Genomic DNA, 25,842 nt, shown 5'->3' on the forward strand with positions numbered 1-25,842 from the left:
AGTTTCGGTTCTGGTTGCACAGGAAAGTATGTGCTTGTCAAACTAATATCGCTAGTAATTTATTGATTACATTGTTGTTAGTAGTGTATTTTAATTAGATTTATTATGTGACTTTTTGGATACACACTGTTGAATACGGCTATGACCAGTAAACGAAACTAGCGCCTGTCAGCGGAGCTTCTGGTGTCATTTCAATTTCCAAAGGCGCGAGCACTACATATGTTTAATGAATTTGTTGTTTGTGTTGTTTCAGCCTTTCAGCGTCGTCGGCTTCATATTCAGCATGATGTTAGGCGATACACGCGAAATAGCTGGCGAAGGAATGCCTTTTATGTTCAGCTCTCCTGGCTCGTCCTTAATTGTGCGTATATTTTTATCTCTTTGCCTTCGCCACGCATCGTGCGTTTGCGAAAGGACATCGCGGGGATTGTTTAGTCGGCCAGTGGAACCGTTGTCATGGTGTTGACCCTGTTCAAACTTTTTTGACAGCTTGCTCCTCGTTGCGCTTTACCGCTGCTATCGCGAATCGTTGTTTTGTCACTTTCGCTTACCGAATGCCTTTACTATGTTCTCGTGCAGTTGCTTTGCGAGATTTCGAGTCTGGAGTACCTTCTGCTGAGTTAACGAGCTTTCGTTCAAGGAGAGCATGATTCCAGGAAATGAGTCTCGGAATCAGTTCCCGTCATCGGAGCCAACGCACTGGGTTTCCAAAGCACCCGCAGGCTCGGAGGATGTAATCACGCTCACCAAAGCTCAGTTACAAAAACTGCTCAGAGCATTGGAAGCTCAAGGTAAGTAAATATACGTGGAAACTTTTATAACATCGCTGCTGACTTTTCTGCGCGGTTGGTTGCCTTTTCATTCATTTTAGCGCTGTAAATTTCGAATTACACGACCTACCAGTTCTCTTCGGTGTCGAATTGTGTGCTTCCCTCTTACGCATTTACTGGTTAAGTTTATTTCTTTTTTAACTGTTTTCACTTAATTGTTTTATAGAGCCAATTATAGTTTAGCTTTTACGAATAAGAAAGAACCGCGAACAAGCGGAGATTATAGAAATACGGCTAAATAGTGCAGTTGAAAAACTTAACTAGCTTTGCTGTTGGCGCAACCGCGAAATAGTTTTGAAGCATAGAACCAAAAAAAAAAAAAAAAAAAAAAGAAAGAAAGAAAGAAAGAAAGGCTAGAAAAAAATAGTATTCAGTTTCCCTGAGATGCCGCCTCACTTCGCTCATCTTTCATTGAATCCAGTAGTCGCGATGACCACTTATTAACATTCACATTTATAAAAGTCTATTGTTTAGAACCTGATCACTATAATTGTGCTTGTGCATGTTTCAGAGCCATCTGATACAATAGCAACTGCCTCAGTGCCAACCATTACCAGCGCCCTTAACAAACTGCCCATCTCAGGAGATGACTGGTGAGGTCCCAGTTCATCCTTTCATTGCTTATATGCATTACTGTGTGCCTTGTTCTTGTTCAGTCTTACTTCTAAATCTTTGTGTTATATGAGTGTTGTGCGCATCTCATAAATAAGATAGCACATAGCTCCTACAGAGTGTGTCAGAATAAATTATTGATTTAATGCAGCATGAAAGCATCAAATGCTGTTTACATGTTGTGGATATTGTAATTATGTGAAACCTCTGCAGAATGTTAGAATGAGGTCCTTCAAATTTAAAATATTTTAAGTTGGATAAAAAAACCTTGTCACAAAGCAGATTTTTTTACCAGTGTGACACAGGACGAAGGAAAGAAGCAAGAGACTGTGCTCTATCCTGTGGCTCTTTCCTTCATCCTATGTCACGCTGTTCCAAAATTCTGCTGCATTACAAGATGTACCAGTCAGCCCAAATGAACACGCTGCCAAAGAAAATATTCTGCTGAATGCATAGTTTTACTTGTTTCTGACCAACTGTACTCATTTCAATTTTGTTTTAATGCAACAAGATTTGTTTAGTTAGATATGGTGCCTAGTAAATAAGCGCCTCTGCTTTTTTGCACATTCAGAGAGGTGTGATCAAGTCATAACAAAACCATGTGGCAGTAGCGTGAACATTTTCATGCTTCAGGTGTATCATTTTTCTCCTATGTCTAAGGCAACAAACACACATGTTTTTTCAGGTACTGGCAGGGCATAAAAGCTTTTATAAAAGTCTTTGTTGCTTGCACATGAACTCTACAATGTACTGGTTGGCTGATACAACATGACATTTATCACTTTGCCCAGTGTGCTCTCTTAAATGTTTGCTGTTAAATAAAATGACATTTCGAGCGGCTTTTGTGCCCAAATAAAGCGAAAATGCGAAAGGAAGATGCAGCCAGCGTGAAGTGTAAATGGACGTGTGATTGAAGAACACCTCAGCTATGATGTTGCATGCTACTCAGTACGTGATAATTTCAAAAGGTGTGAAACATTTTTTGTCGATTCTGCATCGTATACTACTGTTATCATGCCAGGCACTTCTTATTGTAACCTGATGAAAAGCAACCTTTCATATAAGGTGACATTCTTCTTTGATAGAATTACTGGACAGCTAGGTACAGATTGAAGAATGCTAATTGGTCAAAATTAATCCTGAGCCCGCCCACTACAGCATCTCTTATAGCCCACTTCCACATGGGATGTTAAATCCCACAGTTTGATTTGATTTTGAAACATTGTGTGATTAAAGGACACCTGTGATGTTGCTTGGCGCTGATTGTGTAAGAATTTCAAGAACGCACAGAATGTTTCTATTGTTTCTGCATCAAATAACACTTTCATGCTGGACTGTGCCCCCGCATTGTAGTGTAATCAAAAGCAACCTTTCTTATAAGGTCACATTCTTCCGTGAATGACTTTCATGGAATGGTCATTTCAGGTTTTGTTTGGTACTTTCGGTGACTTTGCCATTGTCATCTTTGATGAATGTGCAGCTTGCCAAACTGGGTGAAACGCAACAGCACAGCTCTCCGCGGCACTCAGCACTCCAATGAATCATCCCTCGCTGGTTTTCCTCAGCGGCTGTCAAATTCACATCCAGAGCTCGGAACAGGGTCCAGTCGTCCTTTCTCCAAGCTGGCTCAGAAGCAGCGGCAGTGGGAGAAAGAGAAAGGTTGGTGAAAAATATGTTTTTTTTTTCTCGACTCAAAGTTGAAAGTAATTTTTTTAAAGGGACACAGAAGAATGATGCTAAATAAATTTAGACTGGTAAATTATTCTTTCAAAACTCATTCATTCGATAGTAAAGACTTGGTTACTAGTGTAGAAACTGAAGGACTCGCTCCCCTTTCTTGACTTTCCCACTAAAACCATTATGACATATATCATTATGACATCATGGATTTCAAAGCCTTTTATACTGTGTAGGCCATTTTGGCACAGGAAAAATTATCAAAGCTTGCTAGGTGGAGTTATGGTTTCTTTACAATGCGATGTTGTGCTTTGTCACTAGCGACCGGAACTTTAGACAAAATGTCCTACGTTTTCCTTGCATCCTTATCATGTCTATTTAACATATAAGTGTAAACTATTTATACCATAAACATTTTAATGACACTTTTGTTGTGCCTATATATGCCTATTTCGATGATGGTGCCTGTATTAGATTTTCTGAGCCTAATAATGTCTTTTTTTTAGTGTTTGTCCTAGCCTTATTTTGTTTATGTTATTACCCACTGGGTAATTTCTTAAGGCAGATGATTATTACCGCAAACACTTTGCCAGTGTAAAGGCTATTATTAACAGCTTTGCAGCAGACGAGAGCATCATATTGAGAAGGGCTCAAATTGCACTAGGCTCTGACCGGTGAACAATCTGGAATTCTAGAGGGTGATGGATTATCGATCGTTCCTTTTCGGCACACAAACCAATACTTGGTGAAAAAGGTGCAGCACAAAACCCTAAAATCTTCAGATGGTGATTGTATGTCACTGCTTTCACAACTTTCCTCAGGGGTACAGTCACACTAAAGTTACGATAAATCTTGTGATCTATGCAGCTTGCCTCATTTCGTTTTAATTCGAAAAGAAAGAGAATTGCATACATACACCCACAAAGAAATGGGTTTCTTGGGCTGCGTTCCTTGGAAAATCATAATTTATCCTCAGATGCACAGAGGAAGTTCTAATTAATTGAGTCTACATGCCCAAAAGACAGCACATATTTGTTGCCTATATGTGCCCTAAATGACAGCTGTAATGCCTTTTATACGTGCCTGGAACATAATTTTTAAGGTGTCTACACATCCCATCTCTATTCATTACTGATAAGCAGTTTACTATGCCCGTCTTTTATTCTTGCGTCTTTTCTGGCTTGCCAAGCCTCTCATCACGTTAATAGTGCCCATTGTGCTGTTGCAGATGCTTGAGTTACTAGTATAACTGAGCTTAATATTTCTCTATAGGGTTCGTCTAACATTAATTTTTGCAAGTACAGTAATAATGATAACATTGATAATAACAATGAACCACAAGTGCTATCTGCACTTTCGTTTAGCTGAAATGCAGGATTGGAATCCTTGGGGGCGTCCAGGTGGGGGTGCACCTCGTTTCCAGCCAGTGGCAGCTGTACCACCACGCACTGACACCCAGGTAAGCAATTGAACTGGGTGCTGCATGTTTGGCCATGTAGCTCTGAATTTTTTTTTCTTCTCGCTGCTAGCTTGTTGGCATTGACACGCCACATGTTGATTCCAATCCGTTGGCTGCTGCATACAACAATGCATTCTGTGGGGATGTTTCTCTGTTTCCTCAATATGTAATGGATGGGAAAATATCTGCACCCATACTAACCACTTGAAAGAGTGGTCTCATTGCAACTGCGTTCCGGTAGGGGTAAAATGCAAGTATTATTTTGAGCATGCTTCGACAGTGAGAATTTTTGGTTAGTCTGCTAGCTCTTTCATCACTGCTGCCTTCGTCGACCTTCACCTCTCACTCACCTTTGATGGCCTCGATGATGTTGTCAGTCGTCCCTTCTAAGCAGATCGTAAAGTTGGTTGAAAGTAGAGCGTGGGGAGCTGGGGGGTGGAGGGTGTACCCGAGCTACTGTGATGTCTAGAGTCTCCTGCATAGTGATAGTGGTGCTTTCTATGTGCACCGCCACTTTGTGGCTGCTACGAAGGGAAGTGGCAGTGCCGCCAGATGCATCCGTGTAAAGCAACAAATTAGCCCTCAGGGACGCCTATATTCCTTTGTCATAGGTCTTCTCTATCGAGGCGTTCAGTTCACATGGAAAATAGGAATTCAGCCGGGACATAGGAAATCCTTCATTGTGCAGGCCATTTTGTTATAAAGATATTTGTTATAGAGACTGTAAGCTGTTTTGCTCACTGACAGAGTGGGATTCAAACTTGAGCCATGTTGCCCAGATCCAATCCAATCTCACGGTCAGTGTTGTTACCCAAGTGTAAATACTACACTTAGTTTCAAGTCTTCATCAATGGCTTGTTTCTTTCCATCTACATGCTTATCATGTGCAGAATTGAGAAAAAATATCATAAATGCTATTCACCATGCTGTATCAGGTTTCAGTAAATGTGGACCCTGTTTGCAGCTTTACTTAATTGAGACTTCATTAAAATTCTGTGTACTGAACAAAAAAAAATTTTATCCAACATCATCTATTATTTCTTGTTCTTTAAAATTCTCTTGTAGAGTCCACTCAGAAATGAGACATATAGGAGTTGCTGGAATAAAATGCTCTAGGTTAAAAGAGGTGTTTAACATGCACTGATACCTGCTGTGGGGGCTTAGTGGCTATGGCGTTCTGTTGTTGAGCACAAGGTCACAGGTTTGATACTTGGCCACAGCGCCCATCTTCCAATGTGAAAATGCTCATATACTTCGATTTAGGTGCATGGTAAAGGGCCACAAAGGTTCAAAACTGATCCAGAGCCCTCCATTACGGCATCCGTCATAACCCACTGCGCTGTTTTGGGACATTCAACCCCATACTTATTGTTTGAATCATTAAGTGCTTCTTGTAACCTCTGAAAGCTGTTGAATAAAGTTCGGTTGAAAAAAAAAAATCCATGTTGATTTTACAAGTCGACTAGTTTATCATTAACCAGGCAACAAAACAGAGTAAGGCAGCTGCTGTTGTGAACTCATGTTGCCTGCAGGTTCTGAGAGTACAAGCGACCACAGCAGCGTCTTCCACCGGTGCCTATCCATCACGAGCACCTTCTCCACCAACTCTGCCGCACTTGCCACCAAATGGAGGAGGGATGAGCCCTACGTTTGTTCGCAGGGTGCCCCCCTACCTTCGGAGTCAACTGCCATTCGGGGTAGGTGGGCTCTTAGGCAGTGGTTTTCGAACATGTGGGCAGACATTGCCCGACTACGAGAGAATCGCTCAGTCTGTCTCAATATTTATTATGAGTGAACTGTGCTAACGCATTAAGGAATAATTAAATGCACAAGGCGGCCCCAAGCTCACAATGTGCAGGTGGGCCCTCCTGTATTAGTACAATGAAAGATGCAATAAAGGCTTTAATCAAGTTGTTAAGTTACAAAAACAGCACAATATGAGTGGCTAGCATAAAATTCATCATAATACACACACAGCTAAAAGAATGACTGAAATGCAACAGTTAATCATTGAATACAGAGATTTTCAGCTCTTGCTTAAGAACAGCACGGACCGCTTATAACTTAAGTTGCTGAAGTCGCGAATATCTGCGCTATAAGCGGTACCGCACTATAACCAAACATTTTTTTCGAAGGCTGCCCATGTGCAAAACATGTAGATAAAGCAGCCGTGCGTATCCGAGAATCCAAGCATATGACCGAAATGCTTGCATGCGTTTAAATTTACAAATGTTGAAAGTAGGGGTGTGTGAATATTCAAAAATTAAAATACTATTATTGAATATTATATCTTTAATATTTGCATTCGATTCAAAAACTAGGTGTAAGAAATTTTCAAATATTCGGTTGCATACAAACATTCAAGACATATTGAATATATTGCTAGCCTTGTGGGAGCAAACACGCTTCTTAGCGTTTGTTTCTATCTAATCTATGTATATGTGTGATTTTGTGCTTAATTTTGGGATGATTTCGTGCTGCTGGCAAAAATTTTTCTGTTAAGCGCGCTTAGCCACTCAACCTCGAAGCTGTGCAGGAAAGCCAGTCGTTCAGCAGCGAGGGGCAAGGAATTGCGGTCAGCGAGGGTGAACTTAAAGGGCAATGAAAGAGTATGAGGGCGACTGTGCAAAGATTCCAACTTCAATAATAATGCTCTTTCTGAGAGTATAGGTACAATAGGGCCGATCCTCAGCAGCAATGCCCGTCCTTGTGGCCTCACTTTGCAAATGTGCCGGCTCTCTGCCACATACCGTGTCGCACCTCCGTGCCCAGCGTATAACATGCCTGTTTGAACATTTATGGATAGAGTGATGGCTGATCAGCTACCTCAATACGCACCTAAGTACACCTAAGTAAGACTTGTAGTACAGATCTCACAGGCAATGGGTGTTCCGCAATGGGCATTGTTACGATACCTGCAGGCTTTGCGGTATGCTGGTGGTGCTATTCTGAATGAGTGCAGATGAAATACGCGTGTTTACTTGTAGTTATGATGAAAAAAGCTTTTTTTTTTTCATGCAATCAAACATGCTCTCTCTCTTCTTCCTGCAGTGTAGTATAGCTTGCATTATATTGGTGGTTGCGTTATATTCTTCCAAATGCAGTACCTCAACAGCAGTGAGTCGGTCAGGTGTTTCACACTGAAAGAAAACAACATAAGGGGCTTGCTGCACAAGCTGTGCTGCAGAAATCCTGCTTGCATGTGGCATAAAACATAGGGAAAAAAATCAATGTTCTTGCATTTCTTTTCTAAGGGATGGTCAAAACAAACAGTGCCACTTTGTTTTGGTTGGGTGTGAGCACAGCATCTGCCTTGCCCATTTGTTACTTTTGCAGTGCTAGCCCCAATCCGCAGCTTATTTCTTGACAGCAAATGTGATGAGTGATGGCTGGCACAGGGCCAAATGCCTCTGAGTTTATGGGCTTTTGATGTTGTATAATAAGGCACACGCTGGCGAGAACAGACAGCTAGTGGAAATTGCTCAATTTTACAAGTTAACATGATCCAAATACACAATGTATTAGTATAACAGCTTACTAAAAAGTTTTTACTGTTGACAATGTAATTGTGATGTTCCAACATGCTAAAATTACAAAGCTTGCTAGTAAATACATTTGCATATTATTATTCGATCTTCAATTTGATATTCGCAGCTATGTATTGTATTCAATTCGAATCAGAAAATTTTGATACTAACACAATCCTAGTTAAAAGGTTAATGTCCGAAGACCTGTGGTCTTCACATGTAGGTGGGGGGAGGCAAAGTAACAAAAAAATGAATAAGGTAGGTAAGTCGCTAACTAATCTTTTAGACCTGCTCAATAATTCGTACTGTCCCTCAGCGCAACCACCATATCCACAGAAGCAATGTAGAACGGCAACTGAACGGTGTCTTGTTTGATTTCTCGGACTTATCTGCATGCACACGGTGCCCAAAACATGGTGATTGCAAATCAGGTTGCCTGTGCAACCCGTGCCCTCACTTTCAATCTCAAAGTGGTTCCTCCGCTTTCCAAGTTCCGTATGACCAGTGCGACGCGTTTCGTTGACTCGGTTCCAGACCGCAGCTTTGGTCACCGACGAGGCACAGTAGTTGGGCCTAGCTGGCGGGGGTGGCGAGCAGCCTGCTTTTGCGGAAGCTTGCCCTTGATATGTTCATACATATCCGTAGACAATTGCATAGAGATTGGCTATGTAATCAATTATACGGGCTGAACTGAGGACAACCCATGTGAAGGAGAGTTTGGATTTGCGGGCGATCAGCCGGCAACTATTGCAAGCTTGTATGTGCTGATGGAACAGTGGAAGCTCACGTAGTGGACACGATAAATGTTCTGAACTGAATTTGTGCAACACAGCTTAAACTGACAGCATCGCGGAATCAAAGTCACAATTACACGCGCAATACTTCACTTCACAACAATGCGCATCGTGATGAGCAATCGTGAAATGCACCCGTGACCTCGATCGTCGCGAAATTTTTGCAACACCATCTATGCCCGCAAAAATTTGTTTCTGACTACAGTGGAACCTCGATGATACGATCACGGCTAATACGAATTTCTGGATGATACGAATTTTTCTGACTACAGTGGAACCTCGATGATACGATCACGGCTAATACGAATTTCTGGATGATACGAATTTTTCTGTGGTCCCGGCCGAGCCCCATTACTTTGCAACATGCTAGAAAACGGTTGTTACGAATCGATTTTCGACCCGCGTCGGTTGATACGAATAAATGCCGCCCCACCAACGGCCGCGAAAGAGAACAGCGCCAGTCACGCGCTTTCTCCCTTTCTCTTTTGGTGCGGACGCGACGCCGGACAGCGCGGAGGCCGCGAATGGGCGCGAAGAGTTCGAAGTGGTGGCGCTTTTGTTGCTTTTGTGCTTTTCCTCCTTTTCCGCGTGCCATCGGGCGGAGTGGCTGCCGTGCTTCGGGCCGCGTTCTTTTTTGCGCCATTTAGCCTAGTCGCAGCGAGCTATGTCTACCGAGATACGATCTCAGTTGATCCGCGCGGCCGTACGCCGAGGCGCGGGAGCCTCCGTTGGCGCGTCTTCGGTCGGCTGCGTTATCGGTGCCGATGGCACAGGGCGATTGTGGGTTTCGCTGCTGGAGTCGCACGGTGCAAGATAGCGCGGCACGTAATCCACGGTGCAAGGTTGCGCTCGTTCAGTCGGGTGCTCCTCCGCTTCTCTCGCTAATCGCCGTATTTTTCTTGCCGTAGGAGCGCTTCCGTATTCCGAAGGCATGCTTCGTCCCAAGTTTGTTCGCCAACGAGCGACGATCCATCACTAACTTGGGAGTTCTCAGTAATCCGAATTCTGTGTGTCAAGTGAAGACGCCGGTGTGGTTTACGAAGCAGACAATTGCGGTTGCCATCTTGCCCCTGCCACAGCAGCAACCAATGGAGAGTCGCCTTTCAGCAAGGCAGCCAATCGGAGGCCCGCTTTTATCTGAGGGCCCGTGCGACTACCTATCGCAGACCCGCGCTTCTTTGGTGTTATTAGTGCTTTGTTACAAGTTGGCGACGACGGACGAATTAAGAAGCGGGACGGCGAAACTTTGAGTTTTCGAACGAGACCAAGATGGCAGCGCTCGGTGGCGGGAAATGCGAGATATGGCTCTGTGAACATCGGTGATTTTGCACGATTTAAAGCTGTTTTCTCACCCTGCGCACTGACGAATTAAACTTTTTCGGGCACTTTCAGTGCGTTTTCAGCCAAACCACTTTGATGCAGCGTAGATTAGGCGTTGCAGATACCCAAACGCGTGGTTTTCACAAATCGATTTTTCTCGTGATTTTCGCGATCTGATCCCCGCGTCCCCCCTTAATTTAGCTAGTTTTAATTGTTTCGATGATACAAATTTCGGCTAATACGAATATTTTTCGTGACCCCGTGAGATTCGTATCATCGAGATTCCACTGTATTTACGTTCCATACATAAACTGAAGAGCCAAAAAGCGGCGGTGCACACATGGTCGGTGCGGAGCGCGCGCGTGCTGCTGATAAGTGGCTGAAGAAAATGTTTCTCCATCACCTGTGCTCTTGCAGAGCACATACATATGACACGTTACTGCTGCTTTTTTTTTTTTTTTGTTCCTTGTTCGTTTGCTTCACGTGTCCTCCTCCTCTGCATTGCCCTCGTTGCTCTCCCCTCGGCCAGCGCACCTCGTTGAGAAGCACACTTGCTTGTCTGCGGGATTTTCCAGCACCCACATTATATGTAACTGGTATTTTGTCTCGCACAACTGTGCTATAAGTGGCATGTGTTTAATTGAGTTCCATGGGAGGGTAAACGGGAGTCGGGAAAGACCGCATCATATCCGGTCCTGCACTATATGCAGTTATGTTATAAGGGGTCTGTGCTGTACGTGATAGGCTTTATTTTATTTTATTTTTTTCATTTCTTGCGCCAAGTTAATTCCATAATGTAATGAAAGTAAAGCTGCTGCTCTTAGTAAAACTTACTTTGATGCTTTTACAAAGTCAGCTAGAGCAGTGCGTGACGGGAACCTGAGCGCCCTCCCAGATGCCTTTGCACAACAATACTAGTTAGTAAGATGCGTGTACATGTTACAATACATAGCTCTTCACTCCCTTTTCCTATCATATCCTATCACTTGTGCCTCTGTGTGAACCATGGGACTAGGAAGTATGCCAATCTGAGCACCTCTCTGCGTTTATTTGTTTAAAAATATTGCACTGTATCAATGTAAGTATAAACCTCTAAAACGAAGTGATGCAAGCTTTCTATGTACAGTGCTCAGCGATTGAAATGTGATACTCAAACAGCATGGCGGCTGACGCTTTTCGCGCTACCGGTGAGCACTCGGTGATCGCTGAGGGGGCCGAATGCAGTCGCGATGTATCAGAAAGACTCTCTCTTTTATGTGATACGAAAATGCTATCAGCTCAGTGTCCCCAGTGCCCACCAGTGGCGCAACAAGTGCCGGTTGCCATGCTGTCCGAGTATCGTGTTTCAATCTGAGCACTGTACATGTGCCGTTGGTGCACAGGAAGGTCATCGCAGAAATTATTTTGCAAGGAAGTGGAAGGATCACAGAAACCTTCATTGGGAATATAGACAAGCAGGCTACAGTATCAAGCTATATTTCAGAATTGCTAGGTTTGCAGCAATAATAATAATGAAAAAGAAAAAAAGCCTAGGATAAAAAGTGGCATACATTTTGTTGTCTTCTCCATTATTTTTTGTTGTACCCAGCTGCGTGCTTAAAGCACCCTCATTAATGAACTAATTCATTCATTCATTTTTTCCTTCATCAGTAAGAAGGAGATGGGACTAAAAGCCGTAGCAGTGACTTTTGGTGTTAAGTTCACATGTTCATTGTACCTTTTTCATTAAGAATGTGGAGAGAGACAAAGTGTGATGTGTGATATGAAATGAATGAGTAATGTGTGATAGCCTAATTTCTAGCCTGTTTCTTTCCAGCCTGCTTACGATGTGCCAGAGGATGAGAAAGACGAAGCTAAGAGGCGTTGGATTCAAGAGCTTGGTTGGTGATGAAGTTTAATGTTTTACTTTGGCTCAAGTGACTTGTGATCTGTTTAATATTTCTTATTGATTGGTTATGTTATCCTTTTATTGACAATTGAGCACTAACAACTTAGCATGTTAGGTGTTACAAGTGTTAGGTGTTACAAGTGAAGTTTAAAGGAAAATAAATGTGAAATAAAAAAAACAATTTGTTCAATTTTCGTGTTCTTCACGCTTGTGACACCTATGTTGCCTTGCTGCACCACTTCAGGGTCAGCCCAGTGTACTTGCTACTGAAGTGCATAGGAGGTATACTTGCTGTAAGGCAGGAGTGTGCGAAGTGAAATTATTTACGAAATCTTCAGCACTTTAAGGCTCTTAGAAGCATTGAAAAAGTGTTTTAACAAAAGCATGCAAGAAGGCAGAACAGGAACGGCACTTCTTTATTGTAGCACACTGAAGTACTAGCTCCTTACGCATAATTGCACTAGATGGGGTATAAAACGGCCTTTTGCTGTTCGTGTTCAACACTTGTTGAACAAGTGATATTGCTGGAGCCATGAGGGCTTGTTTTTGCGAAGGGAAGTCCTCTTATGGAAACATTGGCTCCAATGAAACATCCCTTGTTTGACACATATTGATCACTTCATGTCTCCATCCTTCCTGGGAACATCAGTCTTGTTTGTCTTTGCTGTGCGTGGGTGACTTTATAAACAGGGACAGGTTCACAAATCTTGGTGCTTTTTTTTTTACTGTTCAAATGTTTACCGAAGCTTCGGTGAACCTTTTTGCATCATGTCAGAACACCAGCGGGAAGAGAACCAACGACGTAGTTTAGAGAACCGTCATGCAACCCTGAGCAATGGCTCCTGCTGGGCCGACAGCGAGTCCTTGGGATCTGAGAAGTTGGTGAGACCTGGGGAGGATTGCTCAGAGAGGTGAGGCTAAACTCTTGGATGTTCTCTGGTTTCTGCTGTTTGTGTAGTACGGTCCACTCTCAACAGGAACAGAAATTTATTATTCAATCTTGCATAACTTCAAGAAATATTTTTATATCTAAGAAAATTGATAAATCATACGATGCATCCAATTGAAAAAAAAATCTTAAAAATAAAAAGATAACAGTTGCAGGCGACATCTTGTCTAGTTTTGAGTAGTAATTGGTGCTGATATTCAAATTACATTTTTCCTTTAACAGTGGACTGTACTTTACGTTTGAAAGTTTATTTCTTGATTGACACTTGATGACAGTATTGGAGCCCAGTTTATTGTATAATGTCCCATGTTTCCGCTGTGTAATTTGTATTAAGATTGCCAATGCAGTTTTCTTTTCATTGTCTTATTTGGGCAGTAATAATGGTCCGAGTTGACATGCAGGTAACTCTTGTGGGCAAAGTTCAGAAAATATTAATCAGGATAAAGCAGACAGGTATCATAGCCAAACACTGCCTTGTGGCCGCTCTTTGTGAAATTTGATTGTTCCTGCAATGGGGAGGCATTTTGAGAGTGTTAAAGTTCTACATATACCCATACATATAATGAGACAACATTGAGGGCACCATGCGGGATTTTGAATGCTGTACTTGTTTCAAAGGAATCGGTTATTATTCTTTTGTTGCACCTAGCGGATTTCCGCTGAACTATTACGTCATACACTTGCCTTTGCTTCGAGTTGTCGACAAATTCGACTTCGCCCTGCCATCTGCTAGCCGCCTGGTTAACTCAGATGGTAGAGCGGCTGCCCCGGAAAGGCGGTGGTCCCGGGTTCGAGTCCCGGACCAGGCCGAATTTTTCTTCAACTGAGAGGCTTTCTTTCGAGGAACCCGGTTGGGTTTCCATTGTAGCAAATTGCTACATTTGGGTGGAAGTCTCAGTTTCCCTTTAATTACTTATCTCCACCTAGCGGATTTCCGCTGAACTATTACGTCATACACTTGCCTTTGCTTCGAGTTGTCGACAAATTCGACTTCGCCCTGTCATCTGCTAGCCGCCTGGTTAGCTCAGATGGTAGAGCGGCGGCCCCGGAAAGGCGGTGGTCCTGGGTTCGAGTCCCGGACCAGGCCGAATTTTTCTTCAACTGCGAGGCTTTCTTTCGAGGAACCCGGTTGGGTTTCCATTGTAGCAAATTGCTACATTTGGGTGGAAGTCTCAGTTTCCCTTTAATTACTTATCTCCACCTAGCGGATTTCCGCTGAACTATTACGTCATACTTATCAAAATGAGTAAGAAATTGGGATAGAAAACAGAAGACAGTGTAAGAAGATGAAGATGAATAAATTAGTTTAGTTACTACCACTAATGTGACTATTACTTTCAGCTATTAGTAGAGAATGGTTAGATTACTGGTATAGTGTAGAAGTGGCAGTCAGTAAAGGACAGAATAAAACAATGGATGGTGTTTGTGCTTGTGAAGACCAACAAAGGTTATTGTCTAGAATCCTCAGCATCTCTTTATTCTAATCTCTGAATGAACATGTAAGATGCGTACTGTTTATTTCCATTTATGGAAACAGCTTTACAGAAGCTGCAAGGGAGGTTATATTTATTGCCTTGCTTGTACACATGAAATAATTAAAGTAGATCAAACTAACTGATGCTGAACCAGCATAAATTGTCATTGTGGCGCAACGTGGCATTGAGTGGTGCCTTGGATAGTTGCATCAAACACTCAATATTCTCAAATAAAAATAGGTGAACTTAAAGTACAGTTGAAGTTAATGTTCAATTATGATTTTCTTTTTGATTTGAATGAACCTGAAAGCAGGGTTGCTAAAAGGATATATTTTTGTGAGATGTACTGTTAAAAATGCTGGCATTGATTGGCATAATTGTATTATTTTTGTCTTTTGTTTTAATGGATGTGCGTTCTTTTTCTACAGTGTATGGTCCATTACGCGAGGCCAAGGTTACCGGCCTGGTACCGATGCCAAAATGTTGGCGAATGATGAAAAACGGATGAGGGCAATGGAATATCAGCGAGCTATTCAGGTGCCCTAATGATTTTATATATATATATATATATTTTTTTTGTTGTTGTTATTATTACCAGCATTGTTTACTATGGCTTAAACAATAGTAAGAAGTAAGCTAATAAATTTTTTGGACTTACTTCATTACTGAGGTTTTGTTACAGCACCACTATGTGCTCTGTACAGTCAACAGAAATTCTGGAAAAAAAAGTGATCTATAAAGTGCTATTATAGCATGCAATGTTCTTCGGTCTGGCTCTCTTGAGAGCTAACATCCCATTTCAACAATACTCATGTTATTTATTTCACATTTTAAGTTAAAACATATTATGGCATATTAATATTTCTTTTTGCATAGTCCACTTGTTCTTTATTTTCTCTCTGATGAATTTCAGTGTTGGCATTAATATAAAAATAAATTACGCATAAATGTCAGCTGGCTCAGTCTGCACCTGTCAAGTCCCTGTGGACTAGACTAGTGACAATGACATGTAATGCACTTTAATTCTGCACTGCAATTATTTTTTAGCTGTGCGAAGATGTGATATAAGTAAACGCTACTTCGTGTAGGTTTGTTATCACGGTATTTTAGTTGTTCTTATTGAGACATCTTGTATTCAGGCAGTTCTTGTTGATGAATTGACTAATGGCTTGTACCTCCCTCTGGCAGGCCCAAATGCAAGAGAAGCAAGAGCGGTTGCGTGCCGAGAGAGAGGCCAGGATTCGGGAGGAGCGGGAGCAAGAACGCCGTGTGGAGGAGGAACGGCGCAAGTTAGAACTTGAGTATCAGGAAGAGCAACGCAAAGTACGAGAGAAAAAGGTGTGCCTTGACACTTTCATCTAACCCAACAACGACAGTAGCAGTAGTACAGTCGAACCTCATCTGCGAAGTCTCATCTGACATGAAATTACCATCATTATTTTAAGTGTTCATTATAAGCATGTACTATTCGCAACATGCTGATATTGCCAAGAAACAATTTAGATTTACTTTCTTATATCTTATACATCATTATATCTACGTTGGGTATGTAAAAATTTGACCATAGTTTGAGACCTTGTTAGTGTATACCTGGCAGGAATGCAGCATAAAAATGCATTAAGCAGTAGTAAGCACTAACCGACAAGCACAGGTTTGCATCTCTTGATATGCGCTGCCACTACCAACCCAGAAATAAATGTGTCATCATAGTAAATGTAACATAAAATATGCACTACTACATTTTTTTCTTTTTTTTTTTCTTTAGTGATGAAAAAATTTTGGCTTTCTTGCATGGCTATGCAATAGTGAAACGGCGATAGCAGCATTTCGAAACATCGGTAGGGAACATAGTGGCAGAGCGGGCGACTCATTCGGCTTTCCTTGGTGTGCTTGTGCGTGTTTGTACTGGGTCGTCCACTCTTTGGGAAAGCATGCAAGCACATGGCCGTGCTCTGCAGTTCCCCACATACGGCCATTTTCGGGACTGTTGATGTGATGTGCATGTGATGTGCATGCCGCTTGTGTGGCATCAAGCACGAGTGGCTCCGCTGTGCAAGCGACATGTGGCACTGTGCGGGTCTCTAGACAAAATATACTAAATATACGAAAATGATATAGTAGATATTCTATTTGCGAATTCGAATGTTCACTATTTGATTCGATTCAGTTCACTGATAATCCACCACAGTCGACGTCCATTAATTCAACCCTGGCGGGACCGACGAAATAGATCGAATTATCCGGCGGGTCGAATTAAACAAGATGCAGAAGAAACAGCAAAATGCACCACTGATTCATTTGGCACTGATTGCAACACGCTCCCAAATCATGTACGCGCCCACTCTCTATGTGTCCAAAGTAGAAAACTAACATATAAATGGCATTAAAGCTCCTAAACAAAGTAGAAATCTAATGCACACCCAATGTTTTAGCAGTAAAAATGGGCAAGGGTCTAATAATTGTTGCACAATGGCGGCCGGTTTCTCAAAGTCAGCTTCAACTTAATACATTTCTATTATGTGGTAAAGCATACGAATACTGCAAAGGCAATTTTGGTATTGTGTCTGATTGCACCACACTGGCAATTTTTGGCCCAATTTTCTCTGAAACAAAAGCAGAAAAGGTGCGTGTTAAAGGTAAATACTGTAATCAGACATTGTAAGCTACGGTTATTGCTTGAAAATTTTTCTAGAAGATCCCGAAAATAGGAGTTTTCGACTGGAGGTGACGTGTTCAACGCATTCACCGTCCCCTAAGCTCCGTTGCTGCTGGTAAAGGGGCCGCTATTCGGATCATCATAAGAGCATGCTGACTGGTCAAGTTAGAATTATTCGACGAAGGCCAGTTTTAGGATTGAAATAATGAAAGTTTGAGCCCATAGAAATGCATTGGCAGCGGCCGAGACCTTCGGCCATGATCGAAGTAACCAAAACATTGAAATAATCAGAGTTGAATTAATGGAAGTCTACTGTATTCGCACACCCCTAGTTTTTTTATTTGTTAGGGATTCTCGTTATGAGCTGATCAATGTATAATTTAATTAATTAGCTGAAATATTTAACAAATAAATGTACTGATACATTGGAGAAGTAACACTTTCGCTAGTATTTATGCAAGTTGTTGTGACCACGAAGATCGTTGTATTTGGCTCCGGCAGTCAGGCTCAGATGCTGTAATGTCCTGCCATAAGGCGCATTATTGTGGGTTTGATTCCTATCAATGGTTGCCACATGCCTCTTTGATCTGCAAGATTGCACTGCACGGGTACTGTATTTACTTTTTTTCTAATGCCCCCTGAATCTAATACGCACTCAATTTTTGAGGGTTTAAAGTAAGAAAATAAAATTGCACCCGAACATAACATGCCCCCCATTTATAAAAGAACAATATAACATGCCCCCCATGTTTGCGATTGGAAAAATTATGACGTGCAGATTTTATCTTCACAAAAGGGCATTTTTTTTTTTAGTGAGCTTCCATAATGAAAGCGACACATCGTCGTCACCATTTCGTCATTTGCACTTCTTTGGCCACAGATACCAAGCACACAGGGGCGATATTCTGGAGTGATCACATATAGAGATGTACTACTACTACTATCACTTTCACGAGACTCAGCAATGGACTTGTCGAAGTATGCGTTTGACAGTATTCCTGGCACTGTGCACTGCTGGTGAACTTGGAACAGGGCTAGAAATGCTGCCGACCCTATACGCCAACACATCCGGTGTCGAGTCGTGCAAAATCTTGCGAAAGTGATAGTATCTCTGAAAGTGATCAACTGAGAATAATGCTCCAGGTCGTAGTTGGGCGCAAAATGAACCCACAGCAACCTTCACGAAAATGAGCCATGTTGCTTGGTTGTGATGGCGATGGCGCTGCATATGGCTGGTAGACTGTTGCCAACGCTGCATACGTGGTTTTGGTTTTGTATCCAATTGTAACGCTCGAGCAATATTTGGACCCATTCTCTCAGGGTAAAAAAAAGGTGCATGTTAGGATTCGGGTAAATACAGTATTTCAGTGCACAGTGAAGAACACTAATTGGTCAGAGTCAATCCAGAGCCTTCTAACAACGTGTCTCATAGCCAAGGTGTACCTTCGGGTGCAGTCAAACAGTTTCATGTCCGAGGTTCATCCTTTGCACTTATGCTTCCGGGTAACATTGTTTATTTGTTTTGACCTCTGCAGGAACGTGAAGAGAAAGCACGCCTTCAGCTGATAGCCAAAATGCAGCAGGCTGCGGAGGAAGCAGAAGCCCTTCGAAAAGCCAGGCGAAGCCAAAGATTTCATCACATGTCGCAGCCAGATCAAGCGGCACAACAGCTTCCCAGTTTTGACTCTGGAGGCTCAATCGATGCCGACTTTTCCACATCCCTGGAGAGGATATCGTCATCCATGGCTGGGATATCAAACATTGCCAGCGAAGAACAGACTGACCTATCAACACAGCAGAATCTCTCCTGTAAGTTATCCAAGTCTATGCCCGCTCCTACTTATGTGCTCTTTCGTGCTCAGTAGACCGCATGCAAGTTTATTGTGGGCGGTGTCTCTTTGGCAATGGCATCCGTCGCGAGGGCTCCGTAGCTGTGGCATTCTGCTGCCGAGTTTGAGGCCACTGGTTCAGTAGACATTAGAAAGTGGTGCGCGCCCTCTAGTGGCCCCTGGTAAGGCATTATGGGAATCAGGAAAAGTGCTCCGTCGTCACTTGCAGCTGCCCCTGTAGTATCATATATACCCAGTTCTCTAACGTGCCCCTGAATCTAACATGCACCCAATTTTCACAGGTTTAAAGTAAGAAAATAAAAATACACCTGCATTTAATGCGCCTCCGATTTATAAAAGAAATATGTAGTAAGCATGTGCTGAAAAGCACGCCTTGGGGTGCTTTTCAGCTACGAAGTTCCTGTGAGTGCGTTTTTTTATCTTTAAGAGCACGTGAGAGCACACTGTTTCACAAAATGCTTTCCAACCCCGATTGAATGAAGCAGCCGTGTGATAATGCTTACAAGCCTTTAGCGCATTTTGCAGGCAGATGGCATGAGGTAGACATTTCTCACTGAACTTCATTTTAGTTAAGTCACGTCCAACATGAAAATGCCTTTGTTATACCTTATATTGCTATATACCATTGGAAAAAGAATCGCAAACAGGTGCATGAAAAATAAATGCAAGAGTAATGCCTCTGATGGGTCTGTTTTCAATTTTAATGGCCCGTTTTCTTGCTGCACCCATACATGGCAGTGCTGCAGCGCTAATACATGGCATATGAACAACTCTAGATTACAAACATGCGCTTTGTGCTGTCGTTTATATGCAACTGTGTGATCAGTGTGGTCACAAAATATCAACACATTTGATTGCTGGCTACAGGTCAATGAAGATAAGACGTTGGCCATAACATGCATGTGTGTCCAGAATGTGCTGTTTTAAGTTCGTCGAGGAGAAGGGTGCTGGCTATGGGTGAATCTCACCTTGCAGAGGCATGCCGGCAATTGCTCCGCCCTACGGTTGGCCAAATCTGCCGCCAAGTTAATCGCAGCTCTAGCGCTACCAAAACATATCAAGGCAATTATAAGGAGTAGAAATAGAATGATGCCGCTCGACCAAGTTCAACCCGTATGCAGTGAGAATATCTATTGCATGAAAACTTTGCTGACGTTTTGCATTATAATTGCTAAACGTCGCCACTTGCTGAGTGGGACTGTCGCCCTCACAAGCATGTTCATTCTGCCACGCTCTTGGGGATATCAAACATTACTTGCTAGGATGCCCAGAATTCGTGGAAGAGTGCAAGACTCTCCTTGAAGGACTGAAACATAGAGTGGCTCTGTGCACTAGTGTGGAAAACCTAAATTTCCCCAGAAAGACATTGGATTTTCAGGAGATGTTCTCCTCCCGTTTCAAGTTACTTTTTTTTCTGCCAGAATGCATATGTACTGTGCTGTGAGTGAACAAACATTTACTTTGTTATTCTATATCAGATAATTTGTTATATCCATGTTCATTATGTAGAGTTTCGACTGTAGGTTATTTTTCTTTCTTTTTTTTTCTTTATTTAAATTGGATGCACAAACCACTTGATAATAAGCAAAGGCAGCTGACCGATAGGAAACAGCACTTACAAGCAAAAGGCTTTGTGCATTAAGTCTCAGAACCAAAGCAATTGCTGAAGTCTGCCGACTTTTTTTCTTTCTTTTTCTTTTCTGAAAAATTGTAAAATGCAGAGGATTGTCCAGATCAAATACTTGTATTGCTTAACACATTGAAAGGGAGCCCAGAAATTCATAGTCTTGCTTTCAACTATGGTGGTAACACAAACTTTCTTAGTCAAGGCAAGAGGTGATGGCATTGGTTCTCGGGTACCAGCAATGAAATGACCCGCTGCCATTGATCAAGAAATATTCTGTAGGAATATTCTGTAGGAACAGGGTACCCAGGTGAACTCAACGGAACTGGCAGATAGCCAAAACCAAGCATATGATTTGAGAAGTTCTCGACTAAATCAAGAATGCACTTCACGCAATAAATTTTCGTGCACATTTTAGGCGATGACTGAATTTATTAAGAGCACTAGAGAAACATAGCCTGCAACTGGCTGTTGTCGTTTATGACAATGTTAACTCATGCTAAGCAATGATGGGGATAGTGCTGATAGCAGTAATGGTGACAAGTTGAACATCTGATAGTTTGTGCCAATTAATGTTGCCCCCTGGTGTTGAATGAATGAAAGTTGAAGGAATTTCTTATTAAATGTTTACCTTACCTTTTATTCAAGCTAAGAGGTTGGTTGAAAGTAGGTGGAGGCCATTGTTAAACTTGTTTCAGAACTCCTTTCCTTGATGTTTTTTTTTGCTTTTTTTTTTTCAAGTTTAAAAAATTACATTAAGAATTGTTACTTCTAACTGACATTTTCGTTCTCTACTTGATCTGACAGCATTAATGGCTGTGGGCTGGGTAGTTTCTCTTTTTGTTGTGGCCCGTCATAATTTTGTTGACTGTTGCAGTAGATACAGTATCTTGTAAGCATCGACTCATCAAACCTGACTCAGTCTATCTCAAAAGTTTACTTTGATGCTCTGTTTATTCAGATCTGCTGTGCAGTTATGTCTGTTAGTGTTTGTTCATAAATGTGTGGAATTTAAACAGCACATTTCAATTTCACACCATTTCCACAAGTTTGGAAGTATAAATCTCAAGTTGAGCTCTCTTGCAGCTGTGCAAATGTCCTCTCAGACTGCACTGCCAATGCCTCAGCTGCAAGCGTCCATGCCAGCAACGCTAGCTCCCGCGGCCACGGTACGTCCTCTGCGAGGTGACCACGATGTCGCAGCCAGCAACAAAGTGCAGCGGGAAATGTCTAGTCAGACAGATGGTAGCCTTTCTACCTCCATCTGCTCCAGTCGCTGTTCACTGCTTTCATCGGCAGGAATGGTGGAAATGAACCCTTACATCGAGAACAGGGTCCTGACTCCGACGAAAGTGCGCATCGCTCAGCATGCCATGCGATCCCAGCAGCAGCGTAGTCGTGAGTTTGGCATCCAGACAGACATTTCGCTACCTTGTGGATGGAACCACAGTGTTCTCTGTGACAACACGACGCAGCTGGCTCAAGAGTTTGAAACCAGGTATGGGCATCTTTTCTACAGAACATATTTGTTTGATTCAATATTAGGCCCACCACGGTGGCTTAGTGTTTTTGCAGCTGAGCACTAGGTTGTGAGTTCGATATCCACCAGCGACTGCCACATTCTGATGGGAGCTCGAATATCAGTCTTTAAGTGGAGCCCAACTGTACTTGCCATATTTTTTCGATTATAAGGCGGTCGGATTATAAGGCGGTCGGAATCGCACCAATTGGGGTACCCGAGAAAAATAACTGATTGATGCATGCGCACTAATATAAGGCAATATAGAGTAGCCGATGAATTACAGAGGCTCGGCGAGGATTGCCTGCGATTCTGAATAATCTGAAGCGCCCGGAATAATAAAATTAATCGGTGCGAGTCATATGCAAATTTTGCCTATGGTGGTGGATTCACGGCAGTGCAATGCGCACTGCCGTAAAGCCACAATATAAGGTGAAATTGATGCTGCCGTGAAGTTGCACTTTAAGGTGAAATTCGCTTATAACTCGCACTCTGCCTTTACTGTTAAAATTTTCGAATTCCCTGTCCAGGCTATACGCGCAAAGATGCGGCAAAGCCTCACCTGCCAAGGTTTATTAGTTACTACAATTTGCACTGCTGTCTAAAATATGAATAATTAAAATAGTGGCACTGCTGTCACCATATTGAAACAGTAACTGAATTTACCAGCCTCGCATATATGGTGTGTGGTGTGTGTGTGACCTTATACATTGCCTTATATTCAAATAAATACGGTTATCAGCTGCAGAAGAGAGCTGAATACTTCAATATGTCCTGTTCCAAGTTTACTCTGGGTGGATGGGCGCCTGCACTAAAAAATATGGCACTAGAAGAGGTATATTTGACAAACTTGAAGATATCTCAGAGCTTGTTGGTGCAAAATTTTTATGCATGTGGCCCAGTGCTTTTCTGCTGAGTGAAGCAAGTGCCAGCAGTTCTAACATTTTGATGAAGTGTTTGGATAAATATTTGTTTTGAAGGTACCTAACTGCTTTTCCTAGCACATTTTAAAGTTTACTCAGGTTAGTTGCTTTTTGTTCACAGGGAGTACATCATTGCTTCCTGGAATTCTTTTCTTGTTCTAACCTTTGGGACTTCAACTATTGTTGAACATATCCATGCATATTTGTGCTTCCCATTCATACAGCTGTACATTTCCTGCACAAGAATATGTGCATTGCTGTTTGAGCTTGTTACTCGTCGTAATGTAATCACTAATCGCTCCTAAGAGTTACCTCTTGACTCCCGAGTGACAAGTTGTAAATCTTCATTCACAAATCAGTCATAGTAGTAACCGCCTTTTATTGCAAGAGCAATTATATGGACACTCCAAGCACATTTCTGCCGTCGTCGTCGCCGTGAGGTCCTGTATCAAGTCCTACGGCGATAAAATTGTTGCCGTGCGCTGTACGCTGTGTGTGAGAGTGAAAGCGTACGAGGGTGAGCCGGCAATTGCGCCTCAGTGTAAAAAAAGAATGCGGTGGAGCAAAGCAGGCCGGAAGCGTGTGGTCTTCTTTAGCGCTCGAGGCAAGGGAGAGAGGCAACGGAGAGGGATAGAGAGAGAGAGAGAGAGGGGAGGGGTAAAACAGTAAAACACGTTGTGGGGCTAGTTGGTGCATAGCTTTCAAAAGATGAAGCGCCAACAGTGACGGCACACTAAGCAGGAACATAGACGGGACTGTCCTGTCTGTGTTCCTGCTTAGTGTGCCGTCAATGTTGGCGCTTCATCTTTTGAAAGAGGGGAGGGGTGCTTTCTGCTCTGTTGGCTGCTGCTCACAGTGTGGGTGCCCTATCTTGAAAGTGATCTGCGATGTGGACAAAGTGCGTGCCCGCACGGCCCTCATCTTCAAAGCGATCTGCGATGGGGACAAAGCGCATGCACTGAGTGCCGGTAGCTTCGTATGCGCTTTGCTTTCAACGTTTAGTTTGCATTGAAGCGAGACGAGAGAGTGCGCGAAGGTCAATTTGCCCGCTGCTGCTGGCGCGTTTTCTCATTCTGGCATTTTCAAAGCGAGTTTCCGCGGTCATCGAGCGAGATGAGTCCTTGTTTACCTGTGCACGCATGACACCGTGCTTGTCTATTTAGTTAGTAAGGGAAAGTTTACAACTTTATACGGCCCATTCAATTACAATCCTTGCTTTGTATAGCTCTCTACTAATTTGCTATCGCAATCGATGCTTCGCCTTTCGAATGAAACTGTGACTTTTTTTCAAGCTACGCATGAATCATAGCAGTAATTTCATCCTCTTTGTTATGTAAACTCTTGTGAATCCTACTGATATGGAAACGTTACACACCCATGAAATTTTGTGAAGGGCCTCATCTTTTATTTTATGACTACATTAGGTTGTGTACATTATGCACTGTTGGCATGTGAAGGAAGTGCTGATGTGAAAGTGCATGGGACAATGTCGGAAGGTTGCTGTATAGACGTTTTCACGAGGGCGCTTTTGACGGTCTGGCGTGGAGAGTATGTGTCAGTGTTGCTTGTTCGGTCTGGGCTGTGAGCTTGCCTTGTACTTGCATTGCGGAGTGGTAGCTTTCCTTCAATATTTCCATTTATTTTTGTCACGAATGACTTACGCTCGTAAATAATGGCATATATACTCATCAAAAGGCTACAGGCCAGCACTGTGCAGTTTATGGGTGCACAAACAACCAGCGGAAAATAACGATTTTCGGGACTAAGTGTGTCCACAACACAGCACTCCGCGAGACCACTGCCGCGATGTGGTATGTTCACGCTTCGCCGGTTTCCTGCATCACCTGAGGACTTGGCATTTCAGTCTAATGTGAACCAATGCACACATCAGTAAAATAACGCACTTTGGTAAACTCTTTTCGGAACATTTCCCAATAGGTTGCGAGAATTGTCAGCTCTTCGATGTATTTTCTCGTATGTAGTGGCAGAGGCTACATTTGTTATTCTTTCAAACACGACTTCATTCCAGTGCCTAATACAGGGGTCACACGGCGCACTTTTGATCGTGATCGAGCTCGATATGGGTAGAATTTCTTCGTCGCGATTGGCTTCTTTGCTCAATCTGCGGAAGGGAGCCAATCGCGGTCGAACATTCCGATCCAGATCGGTCTCGATCGCTATCAAAAGTTGCCGTGTGACACCGGTATAAGACAAATTGGAGCACTCTGCGAGAGAACTAGTCAGTAAATACACTTCGCAACGATCTGGAAAAATCGTGTCCTATGGAAGATGTATGCAGACCCTGTGTCCACCAAAACATTGTCTCTGCGTTCACATGCACCCTGCGCGGCCCTGCCCATAAAGGTAATTAACTTCAACAGTGTGGTGCTGCATCGAGCTCACCCATCGTTGAGCGTTGTCTATGTGCTTGGGCAGCAAGATAATGCAAAAACGAACGTGTCAACCTCTTCAGCGCGGCCTAGCGCCAGTGGTAGAGTTCGGGAACCGTAATGCGCTAACTGTGCATGGCGTAGAAACGCGCTAAATGAGCCCGCGCAAGTAAGAACGCAAAAAAAAACGGTATTCGCATGGGTACGCGGACATTAGCATCATGCTTGCAAGAATAATAGAAAAGAAAAAACTAAATTATTCGCACAGTCGATCAAGTGAAATACTTACGTGCGTGCAGTGAATGCTTCGCTGACCACTAAGCACTTTTCACTCACGGTAAGGAGTGGT

The 25,842-nt window shown here is 42.8% G+C and overlaps 1 protein-coding gene across 3 annotated transcripts in view; it reads left to right on the forward strand.

Moving 5' to 3' along the window:
* The first annotated feature begins 216 nt into the window (after window positions 1-216).
* LOC119461031 (uncharacterized) overlaps window positions 217-25,842 on the forward strand; it is a 36,171-nt gene continuing 10,545 nt past the window's right edge. For 2 of the 3 annotated variants that reach the window (XM_037722209.2, XM_049671829.1), the window contains exons 1-12: window positions 217-361; window positions 580-791; window positions 1,342-1,423; window positions 2,923-3,101; window positions 4,484-4,578; window positions 6,111-6,275; window positions 12,036-12,099; window positions 12,883-13,018; window positions 14,960-15,068; window positions 15,720-15,869; window positions 18,723-18,996; window positions 21,748-22,159. In XM_037722209.2, the coding sequence (XP_037578137.1) occupies window positions 647-791; window positions 1,342-1,423; window positions 2,923-3,101; window positions 4,484-4,578; window positions 6,111-6,275; window positions 12,036-12,099; window positions 12,883-13,018; window positions 14,960-15,068; window positions 15,720-15,869; window positions 18,723-18,996; window positions 21,748-22,159 (1,811 nt within the window). In that variant the 5' untranslated portion in view covers window positions 217-361; window positions 580-646. The remainder of the gene's footprint in view (window positions 362-579; window positions 792-1,341; window positions 1,424-2,922; window positions 3,102-4,483; window positions 4,579-6,110; window positions 6,276-12,035; window positions 12,100-12,882; window positions 13,019-14,959; window positions 15,069-15,719; window positions 15,870-18,722; window positions 18,997-21,747; window positions 22,160-25,842) is intronic. The other variant, XM_049671830.1, reaches the window with a different exon arrangement.

The sequence above is a fragment of the Dermacentor silvarum genome, chromosome 8 (assembly GCF_013339745.2).
Source record: "Dermacentor silvarum isolate Dsil-2018 chromosome 8, BIME_Dsil_1.4, whole genome shotgun sequence".
Taxonomy (NCBI): domain Eukaryota; kingdom Metazoa; phylum Arthropoda; class Arachnida; order Ixodida; family Ixodidae; genus Dermacentor; species Dermacentor silvarum.